Below are 15,223 nucleotides of genomic sequence, written 5' to 3'. Positions count from 1 at the left end.
CCAATGTGCTGCACAACAAGCTCTACAATGGCCGTCGGGCGACGCAACAATGAAGGCGATTGATCTGTTCTCTTTGCGTGTCCGGGGGATCCGAAATTAACGTGGCTCTATATCTGTATGATGATTTCTAATCTGCATCCTTTTTTGCCTGTTTGTGTGTGTGTGTCGCACTAGAATTCACTGGGTGATGGTAGTCTCCGGATTAAGCTACATGATGTACGGATCCGTGTGGAACCTACTGAGCATCTACCTGTACAACCCACTGACGTTCTACGTCGACACGTCGTAGTAAGTGTACTACTTCTTTGGAGTCAGTAACCACAATAGTCTTAAACACAGAACGATCCGCTTGATATTCTCGTGCCTAGCCTACACTGGAACACCACGTTTCCTGCCATCAGTGTCTGCCAGGTCGAGAATAGCGAAACCATCGCCGAAGTAAGCGAGGAGTGAGTATCAGGAATGAACGGAAGCTACTAGAGCGCCACCTAACGGGAGATCCCAACCTAACCTTGCCAGATACTTTGGAGCCGATCGAGACCCGCTCGTCGATAGTCTGATCACGGACATTGCGTTCTACGGTGGTACCTGCTACTCCTGCGAAGAGTGTCTCCCGGGCGGTTCCCAGAGCTCCACGGTGGACTGTGCCGTCCTGCGTAACTTCTCCGAGATCGTGCTGCGTCACCGGGCCGCCTGCGACCAGCTTCTCACCGGTTGCCAGTGGCAGCGGGAGTCGTTCGACTGTTGCAAGCTGTTCCGCCCGCTGGACACCGAGTTCGGGCGTTGCTACAGCGTCAACACGGCCAACGCACGGCCCAAGTTCGTCAGCAACCGGGCGACCGGACCTGGGCAGCTGCGATTCCGGGTACTCGAGGACGTGCAGCTATATCTGCATGACGAGTTCAGCGTTCCGCACGCATTCGTCGATCGGGCGTTGCGCGAGACCGTACTCTGGGGCATGCGCAAGGAGATCGCCGTGCGCGTGATCGAGACGGAAAACAAGGACACGGTGCAGGAGCTGCCCATCTGGCGGCGCAGCTGTCGCTTTCCTTGGGAGGTCGTAGGTGGCGGTACGTACTCCTCGCTTCTTGCAGAACCGTTGAAGTACTACAGAGAAGGTTTGTTTTACTACAGCCCATCAGCTGTACCGGCACTACAGCTTCTCCACCTGCTCGCTCGAGTGTTTCCGGCGTACGCAGCTGGAGTACTGCAACTGCACGCACCATCTGATGCCGCTAGCCATCAACCCGCCTGGTATAAACTCTCGCCGAGAGCCCAAGTGTCGTGTTTTATTTCCCATGATTTGATAACGGCAGCTGTGGTGTTTTTCTAATTTTGTCATCCCACAAAGCTGCGGGTGAAGTCAACACTCCTGTATGCTCATTCGAAGGGCTTGCATGTCTCACCGAGCACTCGGTCGAAATCGCTCAGGCTCGCAAACAGTGCCCTTGCCTGTCGTCCTGCGTCGAGCCGGAGTACTTCGTCGTGTACAAGTCGGAAGAGTAAGTATAACAGCATTGGTAAACCATTCCGGTTATGGACTTCCAGTTCTAGGACTCAGAAGTTTGCCAATTTTGCGTTGTTTGTGCACGTTCGGTTCCTTTTAGCCTAGAATAGTTACCAGACTAGCAAACATGGTTCGCCATCGCTGCCATAGTAGTAGTTGCCCCCGCGAATGCCTACGTGTGGTCAGGGTGAATCCTTCTTCTATTTAGACAAATGCCGGATGGAGTCGGAGATGATACTTTCAACAAATTATGGCCATTCTATGCGTTCTCGTAATTCCCTCCTGCTTTTCCTTTCACTCCCTTCCACGCCCCTCCCGCTGGAAAGCTTCTACCCCGAGTTGGAGGAGGAGGAAGGCCACGTTACGGTTCAGCTGCTTTCGTTGCCCCACGAGCGGTTCGTACGTAACATCGCGAAGACGGAGATGGATCTGTTCAGTAAGTATTCGGTCGGAGATTGGAAGATAAATATCCTTCGATCGGTGGCTCGCAACTGCAAACTCCACCTCTCCAACTCATTCTGCTCACTACCCTTGCCCTTCTTCTCGTCGGGGAGCAACTGAGCAGGATTGAACATTATCCGGCGACAACCGAATCCGAATGGCTTGTGATTATCGTTATTTATAAAGACTTGTATTGCTCTCTCTCTCTCTCTCCGCCTGCCTTTACCTGCACCCTGGACTGATATCAACCCCGGCATCCTTCATCAGTTGCACTCGGAGGACTGATTGGCCTTTTCTACGGCATGTCGTTACTGACAACCATCGATTTTCTCATCAACCTCTGCAGTCTGACGTTCGGCTCGATCTACCGCCGACAGTGGCCGACGCTGGTGCTGGCCATGGCGCTGGGCGCCCTTACCGCAACCCTTCGATAAACTTCATGCCCCTCCCGTACCCCCACTCCTCCTACTCTATCTAATGTCATTACAGGGTAGCTCCACATATTACGAATGGCAAGTAACATCCCCCTGGGGAAATTCGCAATGCCCCGGACATGATTTTCGCGATTTTACAGAACGAGGAAAAGATCGACGTCGAAGTGTAAGCATGTTCAGGTAGCTCATACTGATGAAACAAGTCATGAAGTCATTAAAGGCATGCAACAATTTACAACTTTAAAGGGGTGAAGTCCTAAACGGCAACCAATCAAAATAAAAGTCATTAAAAACGTATTCACTATAACAACGATTCATAAGTGGACACCGCGGCAAAGGTTACAAATAACAATTCTTGCATTTTATCGCTTTAACCTGTCGTTTATTCAAACTGTTATTTTTATAACTTCCTTAGCCCATTTCAGCAAAGATAAAACTAGTTTTATTGTAACTAAATCTTAACAATTTGGTATAATTTTCAAGCGAATGTTTTGTAATCAGTCAATGCAGAAAACGTTTTATCTATTTATTACTATTGGACACAATTTTTCATCCTTTGCCGTTTTTTGTTACCTTCCATTGCTTCCCAAATAACAATTTCCTGAATCAGTTTTATAACCAACTTACTTAGCAGAAACATTCGATTTTCGTCAACAGTAAAATTACATTATGCATTCACGACGTTTAAGAACTGGTTCAGCATTTTTCGATTCACTTGTCAACTCTAAACTTTCCATTACAGTCCACTTCGGAAAAAATGCACAACATTATATATTCTAAAAATTTCATGTATTTGAGATAAAATGCTTTTTATTAAAACGTTCATATTAGTACTAACTATTCGTTATCCGAAAAAGTATTGGTGTTACTCTGGTAGACATTTTTTGGGGCTCTGCTCGTTTTTTTAGAAAATATAATAAAAACTGATGTTGCTTGTTAGACAAAATTCAGAGCTATCCACAAAATTTCTTCAGTTTTGATTCATTTAGTTTATCGGAGAAATAAAATTGGTCATTTAAATGATATTGTGTTTTTACTTTCCGACTGCTGAATGAAATCATAACGGGGGAAACCTCTCAAGGTCAGTCGATATTAGCATAAAACACTTCGACCTCTACTTCCAGAATCACTTGGCAGAAAAGCGTATTAAATGTTGGCTAGCCACGCAGAGCGTAAACAAAACCATTAAATCTTAGTAGTGTTCTGATAATCCATCAAGGCCAACCTCTCGTTTGGGAAAAAGAAGTGAAAACACGCACACACACATTCCAATGACAAGCCAAGGTTCGCTGAAAGAGGAAGGAATCAATTAAAAGAACTATCTCCCGAGCGCGTAAAACATTCCAACCGAACCGAAGTGTCAAATGTTTTACGACTTGTCGGTTCGGCTTTTCGCACGCGACTAAGGACAAGGGTATTTTCAAAAAGACAATTGCAATAAAAACGCACTACGGTTTCGCGCACGGGAAATGGACAGACATTTTTCCCAAAGTGCATTTCCATTTCCCGAATGCATTGGATGCACTTCGTGGCTGCACTCGTGTCGGGGTTTGGTGGTTGGTCAAGCCGGCCACCACAGTGCACAGTGTTTTCCCGGGCATCCTAACATTCCCCTCCCCCACCCGCACTCTCCCGCTTTCTCCTCATCCCTTTCCGAGGGGGCTCCAATTAAATGCCCCATTGTTTACGTGTTTCATTCGCGCCGGGGAAAAAGTCTCCGTCGGCAAGCCGGAAAGATTGTAAATAATTAAGTGATGAAAACAGATTCACCTTCCCACACCATCCCATCGTCCCACCACCCCCGCCACCGCCTCCGGTATGTCATCTGTCGCGCTTCGGCTGCGGTTTGCCTTATTTATTGTCTCCTCCCTTATTTTTTCTTTTTTTTGCTTTCCTCTCGCGTGTCGGAAACGGAAACGTGGGCAAGGGAGGGAGGGGGAGGGAGAGGTGCGGAACTATATAAAAGCAATCAGCGGACCGGAGCGCTGATGCACCGGGAGAAAATGTTTATTGCGCGCGCTCTAAGAAAAGATTTATCCCGTGACGAACCGACGAACACGCAAGGCAACGGTGGGTAGGGGAAGGTGAGGGGAGGCGAAAAAGGGGTGCACAGTTATCGATGACAGCAATGGGGGTCGAGCGCGGACAAACACGCGGAGGGGATAATCACTATTTTGCAAGCGCGAACAAATTTCAAATAAAAACGGCGAAGAAAACCGTTGGTTCCGGGAAATGCACGTCTCAATTTTATGACGCTTCCGGTGCTGGTGGTGGTATACGACGCCGTAAAAGTTTGGTTGTCTTCGACACCTTGCCTTCCTGCCGATCGGCGCTTATCGCCGCCCTGCCAGCGTTTGGAAAACGCGAGGGAGTCAAAAACGAGTACTCGTTAAAAGTTTCGAGCCCGGATGCTGCTGCTGCTGGTGCGGGCCGGATTTGCCGCTTGCCAGCGCACAGGTGCAGCTATGTTGCACCCGAGACGGTTGCCAACCCCCTTCCCCAGCCGCTTGTCACCCACGTTTTGCATTTGTTTGTTGCAATTTACTGCAACGCTGCGGCGAGCTGGTTTTCTTTTTTTGATTTAATTCACGAAGTAAACGTAATTTGCCATCGTCTCGGTTTCGGAAAATTGAAAAGGAAAGCGCAGCGCTTTCCACCAAACCAGCTCGCACGATCGATGCCACAGCCTCGTGAACCATGACCGTACGCAACGGAAACGGTACAAAAGGCCAAACTTCTTACGAAAGCCGGAAAATCCTTACGCGATCGCGGTTCGAAACCGGAACTAGTACCGGATACCGGAGTTTCACACCACATCGTTTTATTATGACTCGCCGCGGTTTATCGAGTTCGAGAGCATTAAATGTTGCCCATGAAAAACGAGGCAAAAGGAAAAATGGTGACCCACTACTGGACGCGTCTGGGTGTGAAATAGAGAGAGAGAGGAGAATAATAGTAAGCTCGGTCGCAACTAGTTTACGTCTTTCCAATGCGTCAATGCGTCGGAACGAGCATGACGAGCGGTCGCATCAATGCCAACAGTAAGATAAAAAAAAGCAGTTAGTAAAATACGGGTACTAAAAAGCAAACACTATCAAACCGGCAGTAAAGTTTCGAAATTGAAAGTCAGTGACGAGCATGATTTTAAGTTTTCCGAACCGAAGGAAAAACCCCGAGCTCGGTGGCAGTGGTTTGCAATTGCTTAACGATACCGAAAAAAAATGGAAAACCAACGCGGGATAGAAGCAAAAACAACCGTAGTTCTTTGCAACCAACTAGATAAATTCCGGGTAGTGAACTAAAAAGAACATGAAGCAGCTGTTTAAAGAAGCACTAAAGCTTCGAAATTCAGTGTCGAAATTGAAAATCTAAAAACGGCTACAAAATCATAAACACTATAAAAGATGTAAAGCAGATAATAAAACAAGCGAGTATATAAAACTATTAAACCACTGTAAAACTTAGAAATTTAGTTTCGGTGACAAGTAGTAGGTCCAAACTGGAAGGAAAACAATACAAGCCAACCATGGATTTTGTTTAACAATTCTGTAAAATTAAAACACAAAGAAAGATAGAAAAAGTTGTGTCCCTCAAACTGTCCGTGTATAACCGGTTTGCAACAAAGCAGCTGCCGGTGACAAAAATATCGCACACTATTGATCAACCCTTTGAACCCAGCAAGCTTCATCAAACAACCCAGTAGTGCTAGTGAGCGAAGGAGGGATAAATGGCTAAAGTTTAAATCGAAATTTGAACGGACCTGCTCATTCACTGAAAAATTGTGTTGTACTTCGTTACCCCGGTGAGCCTTTGTTTTACTAGCTCGTGAACTACAGATTAACGACCTGGCGCCATTAAACGGATCTGGCTGAGGGAATGGATGGATCGACGCTGGTGTGGTGCACCATACGACCTAACTGATGTACCGTAAGATTGACGTCAACGGCGCGTGTGTGTGTGTGTATGTTTGTGTCTCAACAGAACGTTGTTGTTTGTCTTTAAACCGACGTACGGTGGTCGCATGATCCCGAGCGAAGTTCTCACCGTGACTCACTCCAACGAGCTGCTAATGACTCGGAAATGTCCTTCCCATACGGTGGTGGAATAGGCGAAACACGAAGCTGTGTAGCTATCATGCCATTAGACTCCTCTCGCATATATTGTACACCAGGAAGACATTCCACACCAGGTCCATCCCGTTCGTACTCGAAGGCTCGATTTGTTTGTGACCGAGAGGCATGACGGGCTCGACTAGACAGGTCCGGAAAGGATGATGACCTTACCTTACCTAACCTTAGCAATTTCCCTCTGGAGGCGTTCACCCGCGTCCGGAAAATAACCTATGGTCTAAGGCAGCTCCCTAGCGCTTAGGAGAACTTCTTGGAATGGCCTTGTAGGCTGTCGGAATTTGGCAATTATCATTTGTATGCAGAGTTTTACGCCGATGTATCCTGGCAGGCTTTCAACAGCTCCAAAAAAAAACCAAGTACCGAAAAGCCTTGGCGAGATATTGAACCTTCTTCCATTGTGTTGTGTTTGTGTGTTTAACTCATTAGAGTTTTTTTTCCAGCTCAAACCACGAATTGCTTCCCGCAACGGACCTTGAACTAATGTCCACTGCTGTCAAATCGTGTCGGCAGCCATATTGTGGTGCCATGACGGAAAACCTCATCCTCCAAACTGCCCAAAACCGACCTCGGTTTGGGGTCTCCGAATTTGCCTGAAAAGTAAGTACTTCCAACCAGGTAAGGTGTGCGGTGGTGGAAGTCCTTCGGTTCATTTCGTGTCGTTATGCATCTTCTCTTCCGCCCACCACACATAGACACACACACACACACACCCACTCCATTATGGATTTATTTCAAAGCAAGCGGTTCGGACCACCAGACCCGGACCTCGCTCGTGCCAATGCTTTCCATAATCCAGTGTGTCAGTGATGATGGGAGTAACCATCAAGCGAGTCCTTAACCCCCGCTCTCATCGCTACCCCTCCTACGGGTGGATACTTATGACAAACGTTCCAGCTAGCTCGCGGTCGTGCTCCGGTAGCACGACTTCGTTGAACTTTCGACCATCACACGCCAGCACCTGCCAAACCGTGGGCGTGGAGAGGGGGAGACTGGGTTGGGTACACCGTGGGCGGTGTAGACAGCCTTACCTGCCCCAAGCACTCGCACTCGTGCCACTCGTACTACTACGAGCCGTAGGGGGAGCTTACCTCGGACAAAATAAAACTGTTAATACCTCTGACCCACGCCGAACGGGGGGAGTTGTTTACGTGTGTTTGTGTTTGCGTGTCCTAGAGACTTCCTAGGTAGGTAGTACCTGAAAGCTTGAAAATAACATCATTTCCACTTCAGTCGGCACTGGAGCGGCTGGCACGGTTCGGTTTCGCTTCGGGAAAGCTGGGTTTCCTGGGCTCGAAGGCTCAGGTGTGTCGCTAGCAGTGGGCTTTGTTTTACGTTGTCAGTGCTTTTCTGGCAAACCGTTTTTGGAACAGTCCTGAGCGAGATTCTAGCTTCACAGTGGTTATTTTCATCCGAGCCATGTTTCCCGGATGGCGACAGTCTTTCTAAAACCGGCCGAGAATTGACTCTGGCTGTAGGCAAACGTGAAATAAGTCGGAAGGATTCACTGAAAACGGTACGAAAGCACGGTGCATTGTGCGGAAGCAGGTTAACCATAGGCAAAATCAACTCCAGACCAGGTCGGTATTAAAACGAGTTGTCTTTAAGAGATAAAAAAAGGCAAACAGCAGCAATCAAACACCGCTCGGTGACAACCGGTACAATCAGCCACCAGCAAACCGTGTGTACACGAATTACGGAGTTTCACCAGAATTGACCCACAGGCCAGGAGTTTGTGTCTGGGTGTCTGAGACCAGCTAGCCAGCGGTGGACGTAAACAAATGGTTGCGTGGTCGGTGTGTCGGGAATCAATTAAACCCATTAGAATCGGTTACAGTAAACGGGTGTGTATCCCTGTTCGTGCGGTCTCGGTCCTGCGTCCGGAAATGTAATATCCCATTCCCCGAAGTACTGGTGCGCACCTGAGTAACCCGCAGTCTCCAGTAAATTCGTGCATAATTTATCGCATACCGTACCGCCTCCGATATTGCTGGGATTGTTGCTCAGTACCGCATGAAAGTGACCTTTTCCTCTGGCACTAATCAAGGCCTGTGGAGGCTTTCCGGGACCAGCGCGGAACTTTGGGCGTTGGCCGCTAGCGTGGTATCGATTTAAAGTTCACATACACCACTCCGGTGGGTCTTGATTTTCCCCAAAAGATTGTTATCTTAACCATAAGCACCAGTCACGGTGCATAAAGAGCAACCCCAATGACATTGAATACTGCAAGTGCACGGTTGAACGTGACAACTGCTTGGCAAACCTACTAGGTATTAGCAAGCTACCTGAAGCTACAGACTTTTTAAATCCCAAATAAATTTGAAACAATTTTGAAGGAGTAGGGGTATACTATCTCTTAGTAGTAGCGAATAGTGATCTCATGCTGATTGAAACGAGTCGAGATTTATATTCTGATACTTACAATCGTTTGCTCCTTTTTTCTATAACATTCTGGTCAGCCGTTAGGAGGCACTTCAAAGGACTGAAGACATTTAGTTCTGCTTTGTATTCGGGCTGGAATTGGAGGATATTGGTTCCTTGTTACAGGTGTTCTGCTGACGTGAAAACCCTGTAACGGAGCTGTAAAATAATACTTTGTTTTCTATGAGCCACATTTTGGTCAGGCCCATCCCTCGTAGAACTCATTCTGCTAATGCAGGTGATTCGTGTGCTCCACTTCAGTTTTCATGTTTACCTACTCCCCTATCCTCCCATCGCCAGCAGCAAGGAGCAAAATGTCTAGAACGCCGAACAACACGTCCGGGACGCCCACGGGCGCCAGTAGTGTGCGTCCACCAAATGGGGCCAGTCTACCGACGCGCGGCATGCCGACGGGGTCGCCTAGCGTCCGGCCAGGTCTCGCATCGTCCTCCGGTACGCCCCCGACATCCAACACCCTCCCTGGCGCGTCGAGTGGGCTAGAGGAACGCCTGATGGTGAGTACCGCAACCAGGTCATCACATCTGGGGGGGGGGGAGAAAGAAATTTGCATAGGCACCCATAAAAAGCGGAGGGCCGGGTTGTGGTCAGCGACTCGCTTCAGGACCGCTGCGGGTTGGAGTCAGTGACCCAGCTTATGGAAATGTGGTACCAACCCTCCAACCACGAGCTGGGTTCCAGTTTTGGTCCTGTGTGTCTCCGGCTTTGCTCCCAATGCGACGCGTTGTTATACTTATTTATATTTCGGTTTTGGCTGCGATGTAGGTCACCGTCCGCGTCCGACCACTGAGTGATTCAGGCGAACCGAACTGTATCCAGGCGCAGCCCAATAGGTCCCGGTCGCTGCTATTCGACGACGGTTCCCGCAACAAACCAAAGAAATACAACTACGATTGCGTCTTCGGTGAAGCTTCCACGCAGGTAAGGGCAGAGATAATCTACTTTTCGAAAGATAGACATTTCTAGTGAAGTCTGCTACACGGGCGATTTGTTGAGCCTTAGTTGAAGGTGTTTACAACACTTCTTCAAAGACTACACATCCTGAAGGGTTCATACAAGCGTAAGCAATAAAATACAGATCTGGTTTTGACCCGGAATATAAATCGGGTATTAGTGTTATCAGCCCTATCAGCGGGAACCCCCTCACACTGAATTTTGGTGCTCTACTTGACTTTATTTTGTTATTCTACCCTCCTGTTGACGTGCTGATCACCCTTTGCAGGAGGAAGTGTACGCGATTGCGGTGGCACCTCTCGTCCAGGACGTCCTGAACGGCTACAATGCGGCGGTATTCGCGTACGGTGCGACCGGTTCCGGCAAGACGCACACCATGCTCGGTCCGAACGTCAAAAAGCCAGCGCCGGGGACCGGCCTCAGCTCGCCATCCTCCGACAGCCCCGGCTCGGACACGCCGGGCAGTGCCGGAGGACAAGTCCCCGGGAGTACGCCGGCCAACATGGTGCTACCAAGCAGCGGGCTTATGATCCGGGCCGTGGCCGACATTTTCAACTTCATCGAGCAGCAGCCTGTCGGAGCGGATAACTTTACGGTAGGTAGCAGGCCTATCCGGGGAGCTCCGACGCACAACAGGTGCAGTTTCCAAGGAGAACCTCGTTCAAACAAACTGCACCTCGAGCGTCAGAAAGCTGTCGCACATTCTCGAACCTTAACCCTACTTTTTCAGCTTACCGACATAGTCAAACCATCCAGAGCTTCATTGTGGAGCTCGTAATGTATACATTGTCCGCCTGATACGTATCAGCTCCGTTACCGTAGGGTTATACATTACGGAGGCTCATTGTTGAAGGCTAATGCACTACAGCGTTAACCCCATGCTCTTTAGCTCCCTCCATACTTTGTATGGTTACATTAAATATTATATCGGTGGCAATTTATTATGAAGGTGGTTGCTGAAAAGTGCAGCACCAGCAAATGCCACTGACACTGACAGGATGATGGATGGACCGATCGAACTGTCTACTGGGCAGGACTTGGACTCTCCCTGGGAGGAGAACTGTCAAAAGGGAGTCAATTGAGCCTTCCCGTTGGCGTCAGTCTACTCCTTCAATTGCGTTTCATGTCTATCTTGCAGATATAGCCAAACATTAAATCCAAAAGAATCCCGATGTCTAGTGGTAGATATAGACGTTACTATAGGCTTATGAAGGGTGAGCCAAGTCGATTCCACATTAGAAAATTTGGAGTTCTGTTAAAAAACCAACCCACAAAAAAAGTCCAGCTAGCGCGAACCAGTTCTCTACCGCAAATATGTCCAAGAACTTTTAACCTTCAACCTCGCATACCCTTCGGCTAACCGCACACTCTCGGACGTACGGAAGCCTTGGTTTTGGAATCCAAAATGGGCGATGGCGTGGTTTTTTCAAAATCGCAAAAACACACTTAGCACGTGCGTTTAAATGGACTCCAAGGAAAAAGCCCATTGGACCTTTCCTTATCTACACCCCCTTTCTCTCCCCCATTCTGTCCTCCTTTCGTGAGGGACTACTATTTGTATCCATCGGTCGTGAACAGGTCCTTTTCCAGCGCTTCCAGTTTCTCTAGTTTCCTTCCGCCACGTGACGTGTTTGGAAAACTCACCGCAAAGGCGCAAACGTTCCACAGGGCCATGTTTGTGGCGAAAGTGTGTCCATTTCCACTCGAAAGCGCGCCCGTACCCCCCCGTTTTGTTACCCTTTCTTTCTAGTTCTAGTATGAAAAAAACGGGAACAACTTTTTGTGCCGCACACGTGCTTATGGTTGGGGGTTTAGAGGCGCGGACTCATTTCACTCGCTTGACGACGTTCGTGGTCTTGCCCTTCGCGTGGTATTCAGTTCCTTTTTTTTGTTTTAGTTTTATATGTTTTATTTACCAACAAACAAACGGCTCCCGATCGATCGACCAAAGCTAAAGACGTCAACGCCGCGTATAAAAAGGGGGGCAAGAACTGCGGTATTTCGAACGGGTGAAGGGAAAGCCTTGCGGTCCGAGCGTGTTAAGAATAGGATCGATTAATAATCGAAAGATCTTGACGCGCTGATAGGCACCGATCTGTTAAGTGAATGAAATGGACCACAGTGGCACAATAGCCGAGTAATCAATAACACTAGGGGGTGTCGACGTGCAGTACACCCTGGCGCTACCCTGGCGGAAATAGAGGCGACCTAGTGTTGTCGCAAGCGGTCATTCATTTTTGAACTGCCTTCTGAGCTCCTTCCAGCAAATGTTGTTGATATGGCCTTCGTGTGTTACTTTTTGTTTGCGGTTTGCATTAACCAGCTCAAAATTAATTAAACTTGTAAGCAAGACCATGAACGGACGGTCACTTGTCAGGTGAAGGTGGTTGGAAAACTCTCAAGAACCATTACCACCACCAGGGACCACCAAGGGACTTCCAGCTAGCGCTCGAGAGGACTATCCGAGACTCTGGAGAGGTGGAAACTTCGAGGACCATCTTCTATAAGTCAATCCAGATGAGACTCCATGAGAAAACTCTTCCACACGCAATACTTGCAGAGGCAGCCGAAGCTGCGCAACTATCTGAGTTCTTGTTTACTTTCCGTATGTGATTTAGAGGCGTCGACACGACGTTTTGGAGAGGATGATGCTCTGGAGGCCTTTTTATGCTGTGTGTGAGGAGTCTCAAAGGAAAGGAACTCGAAAGCTGATGGTCTTAGCCTCTAAAATACCAAGTTTTGGAGAAAGCTCCTCAACTTTTATCTTCACTGCATCGGGTTGTGTCTCGCAGTTATCTACTTTTTCCTTTAACCAACGATGTGTTTTGTGAGGTTAGGGCTAGTTAGACACACCAGCTGGACAGAACAGAGGATAGAAAAGGTATGGTAGGTATAAATTAAGGAAGTATAGCGTAGACGGAAGCTACCACCGGTCTCAGTGCACCTCAATAAGTGTCCAGCTTGGGGGTCTTACGTGTACGAGTACTTGCAGATATCGCTGTCCTACCTGGAGATCTACAACGAGCTGATCCGCGACCTGCTGAACCCGGGTGGGCCGCTGGAGCTGCGCGAGGACCACCGGGGAAACCAGTCGGTGGCGGGTCTGTCGGAGGTGACGACGGCGAGCCGGGCCGAGGTGGTGCAGCTGCTGCTGAAGGGTAATCGGGCGCGCACGGTGGAGCCGACGGCGGCCAACCAGACGTCGTCGCGCAGCCACGCACTGTTGAGCATCACCGTGCAGCACCAGACGGCGGCCGGGACGCGCCAGGGCCGCCTCTTCATGACGGACCTGGCCGGCTCGGAGCGGGCCCGCAAAACGAAGAACCGCGGCAAACGGCTGCAGGAGGGGGCGCACATCAACCGCAGCCTGCTGGCGCTCGGCAACTGCATCAACGCGCTCGCCGGCGGCGCCCGGTACGTCAACTTCCGCGACTCGAAGCTCACCCGCCTGCTGAAGGAGGCGCTGAGCGGGCGCTGCAAGACGGTGATGATCGCCCACGTCGCGCCCGAAGCGAAGCACCGGGACGAGACGAAGAACACGCTGGTGTACGCCGACCGGGCGAACCACATCACGACGCGCCTCCAGGAGCCGACCATTCTGGAGGTGGAGGCGGCCCGCGACGCCCTACCGATGGCGCACTACCAGAACCTGGTGGCGGAGCTGCGCGAGGAGGTCGGCCGGCTCAAGATGAAGATGCTTACCGAGCGGCCACGCAGCGGTGCCGCCCTCCAGCGCCAGCAGCAGCAGCAACAGCAGCGGGAGCCGGACCACCACCAGGACGTGGTGCTGCCTTCCAACGAGGAGCTGGTGAAGAAGGCCGAGCTCAAGTTCCTGCGCGAGCAGATCGTGCAGACGTTCAAGCAGCAGATGAAGCTGCGGCGTCGCCTGCTGGAGGCGGACAGCCACCTGCTGGGGCTGGAGCTGGATGCCGAGCGGCAGCACATGGTCATTTCGCACTGGCAGAGTCGCCAGGGCAAGCTGTACGACCGGCTGGACGAAGAGATGGAGGACGGTGAGTTCAAAGTTCGCTTCGGTTAAAGCGCCTCTCCTTACACACCGAGAGAAATAACCGTAACACCACTACGATGTTTTGTTTTTGGCAACATTTGTCCAGTCCAATGGTGCTATTTACAATTCAGAATTTCTTAACAACCAGATTCACTACGTATTGCTGAGGCCTATTAACTGTAAAGTGCGATAGCACAAACACGTTGGAATGGACATGTTGAAAAAGTTAAAAAAAACATGTTAGTGTTTACTTCTTCGTAAAGCAGAAGTCAAACTTGCTTCGGCGAAGGCGTTCGTTAAAATTGCACATTCACGTTTGCTAATCTTCTCCACTAACCCAGGTTCCGACTCGGAGGGAAGCTCCGCCCTGCGGTCCGCCTGGAGCGAGCTGGCCTCGATCGAGAAGGAAGTGAAACGCTACCGGCAAATACGGGCCACCACCGAGCACGAGCTGGAGGAATGCCGGAAGCGAGGGGTAGCACTGGAAGATGTAAGTCCCGTCCATCTTACTCTTGTGGAACCGTCTTTCACTCTCACTCTCCGTGCCCAGGAACTCCCCGAGCGCATCAGTAGCGACGAAGAGCGCGAACTGCTCTCCCTGCTGTGCCGTGTCCACGAGCTCGAGGCGGACAAGGTGTCGCTGCAGGCGGAACGGATGGCCCGGCAGGCGGAGTTGCGGCGCCGTGACCTACAGCTGCTGCGGGCCGAAAGACAGCGTCGCCTGTGCGAGGACATCATCAGCACGCAGCGACGGATCATAGAAGGTAAGCATGACGGGGCCGGACACTTTTGCACCGAACCAACCGGCTGTCTTTAACCCGCAGAAGGTAAGGTGGAACTTCCCGACGACCTCCGGGAGCTGTACGCGCTGTACCAGCAGGAGATACACGCTAGCACCTACACCGCCGGCACGCACACGGCCAGCACCGGCGGAACGAGAGGCGTCACGCTGTACGACACGAAGCTACCGCCGATTTTCGGCTCCGAGCGAGGGTAAGGAGCGCTTTCGGATACGGCCGAATCACACACTGGGACATCTTCCGTTCCTTCATTCTGTGCTCTTATTTTCCTTCCGGGCAGAATCTACTCGGCCGGCAGCTCCAGCTCGGGCTCGGAGTGGTCACCACCGTCACCCTTGCCACCAGTCGACTCCGAGGGCAACACGGTCAACCCGGACCGGGCAATGGGCCCCCCGGTCGGGCCACGGCTTCCGTCCATCAATCGGCTGCGGGATAGCTACGGCAGCACGCAGAGCAGCGCCTCGAGCGACGAGTAACTTCAGGAAAGCGCTCCTAACCATCAACATTTCATA

At 50.2% G+C, this 15,223-nt stretch overlaps 2 protein-coding genes across 2 annotated transcripts; both read left to right on the top strand.

Annotated features, from left to right (window-relative positions):
- Positions 1 to 214: 214 nt before the first annotated feature.
- LOC131268867 (sodium channel protein Nach-like) lies at positions 215 to 2,382 on the top strand. The gene is made up of 7 exons (XM_058271156.1): positions 215 to 288; positions 369 to 449; positions 520 to 1,070; positions 1,135 to 1,254; positions 1,352 to 1,502; positions 1,834 to 1,943; positions 2,216 to 2,382. The coding sequence occupies exons 1-7, from the start codon at positions 215 to 217 to the stop codon at positions 2,380 to 2,382; spliced, it is 1,254 nt and encodes a 417-aa protein (XP_058127139.1).
- A 6,862-nt stretch (positions 2,383 to 9,244) lies between these two features.
- LOC131268866 (kinesin-like protein KIF19) lies at positions 9,245 to 15,187 on the top strand. Its single transcript, XM_058271155.1, has 8 exons — positions 9,245 to 9,445; positions 9,714 to 9,869; positions 10,171 to 10,497; positions 12,895 to 13,915; positions 14,253 to 14,401; positions 14,462 to 14,675; positions 14,736 to 14,904; positions 14,992 to 15,187. Exons 1-8 carry the CDS (start codon positions 9,245 to 9,247, stop codon positions 15,185 to 15,187), a joined length of 2,433 nt encoding a protein of 810 aa, XP_058127138.1.
- Positions 15,188 to 15,223: the final 36 nt, after the last annotated feature.

The sequence above is a fragment of the Anopheles coustani genome, chromosome X (genome assembly GCF_943734705.1).
Source record: "Anopheles coustani chromosome X, idAnoCousDA_361_x.2, whole genome shotgun sequence".
Taxonomy (NCBI): Eukaryota; Metazoa; Arthropoda; class Insecta; order Diptera; family Culicidae; genus Anopheles; species Anopheles coustani.
This window is presented reverse-complemented; position numbering and strand designations above follow the sequence as displayed.

What these genes read in the sequence shown, in the direction of transcription:
- LOC131268867 (XM_058271156.1), top strand. Translation starts at nt 215, where the DNA reads ATGTACGGATCCGTGTGGAACCTACTGAGCATCTACCTGTACAACCCA. An exon ending in ATCGCCGAAGTAAGCGAGGA is followed by an intron (nt 450 to 519) that starts GTGAGTATCAGG and finishes TAACCTTGCCAG; the next exon opens with ATACTTTGGAGCCGATCGAG. An exon ending in TTGGGAGGTCGTAGGTGGCG is followed by an intron (nt 1,071 to 1,134) that starts GTACGTACTCCT and finishes GTTTTACTACAG; the next exon opens with CCCATCAGCTGTACCGGCAC.
- LOC131268866 (XM_058271155.1), top strand. Translation starts at nt 9,245, where the DNA reads ATGTCTAGAACGCCGAACAACACGTCCGGGACGCCCACGGGCGCCAGT. An exon ending in TCGGTGAAGCTTCCACGCAG is followed by an intron (nt 9,870 to 10,170) that starts GTAAGGGCAGAG and finishes CACCCTTTGCAG; the next exon opens with GAGGAAGTGTACGCGATTGC. An exon ending in GGACGAAGAGATGGAGGACG is followed by an intron (nt 13,916 to 14,252) that starts GTGAGTTCAAAG and finishes CCACTAACCCAG; the next exon opens with GTTCCGACTCGGAGGGAAGC.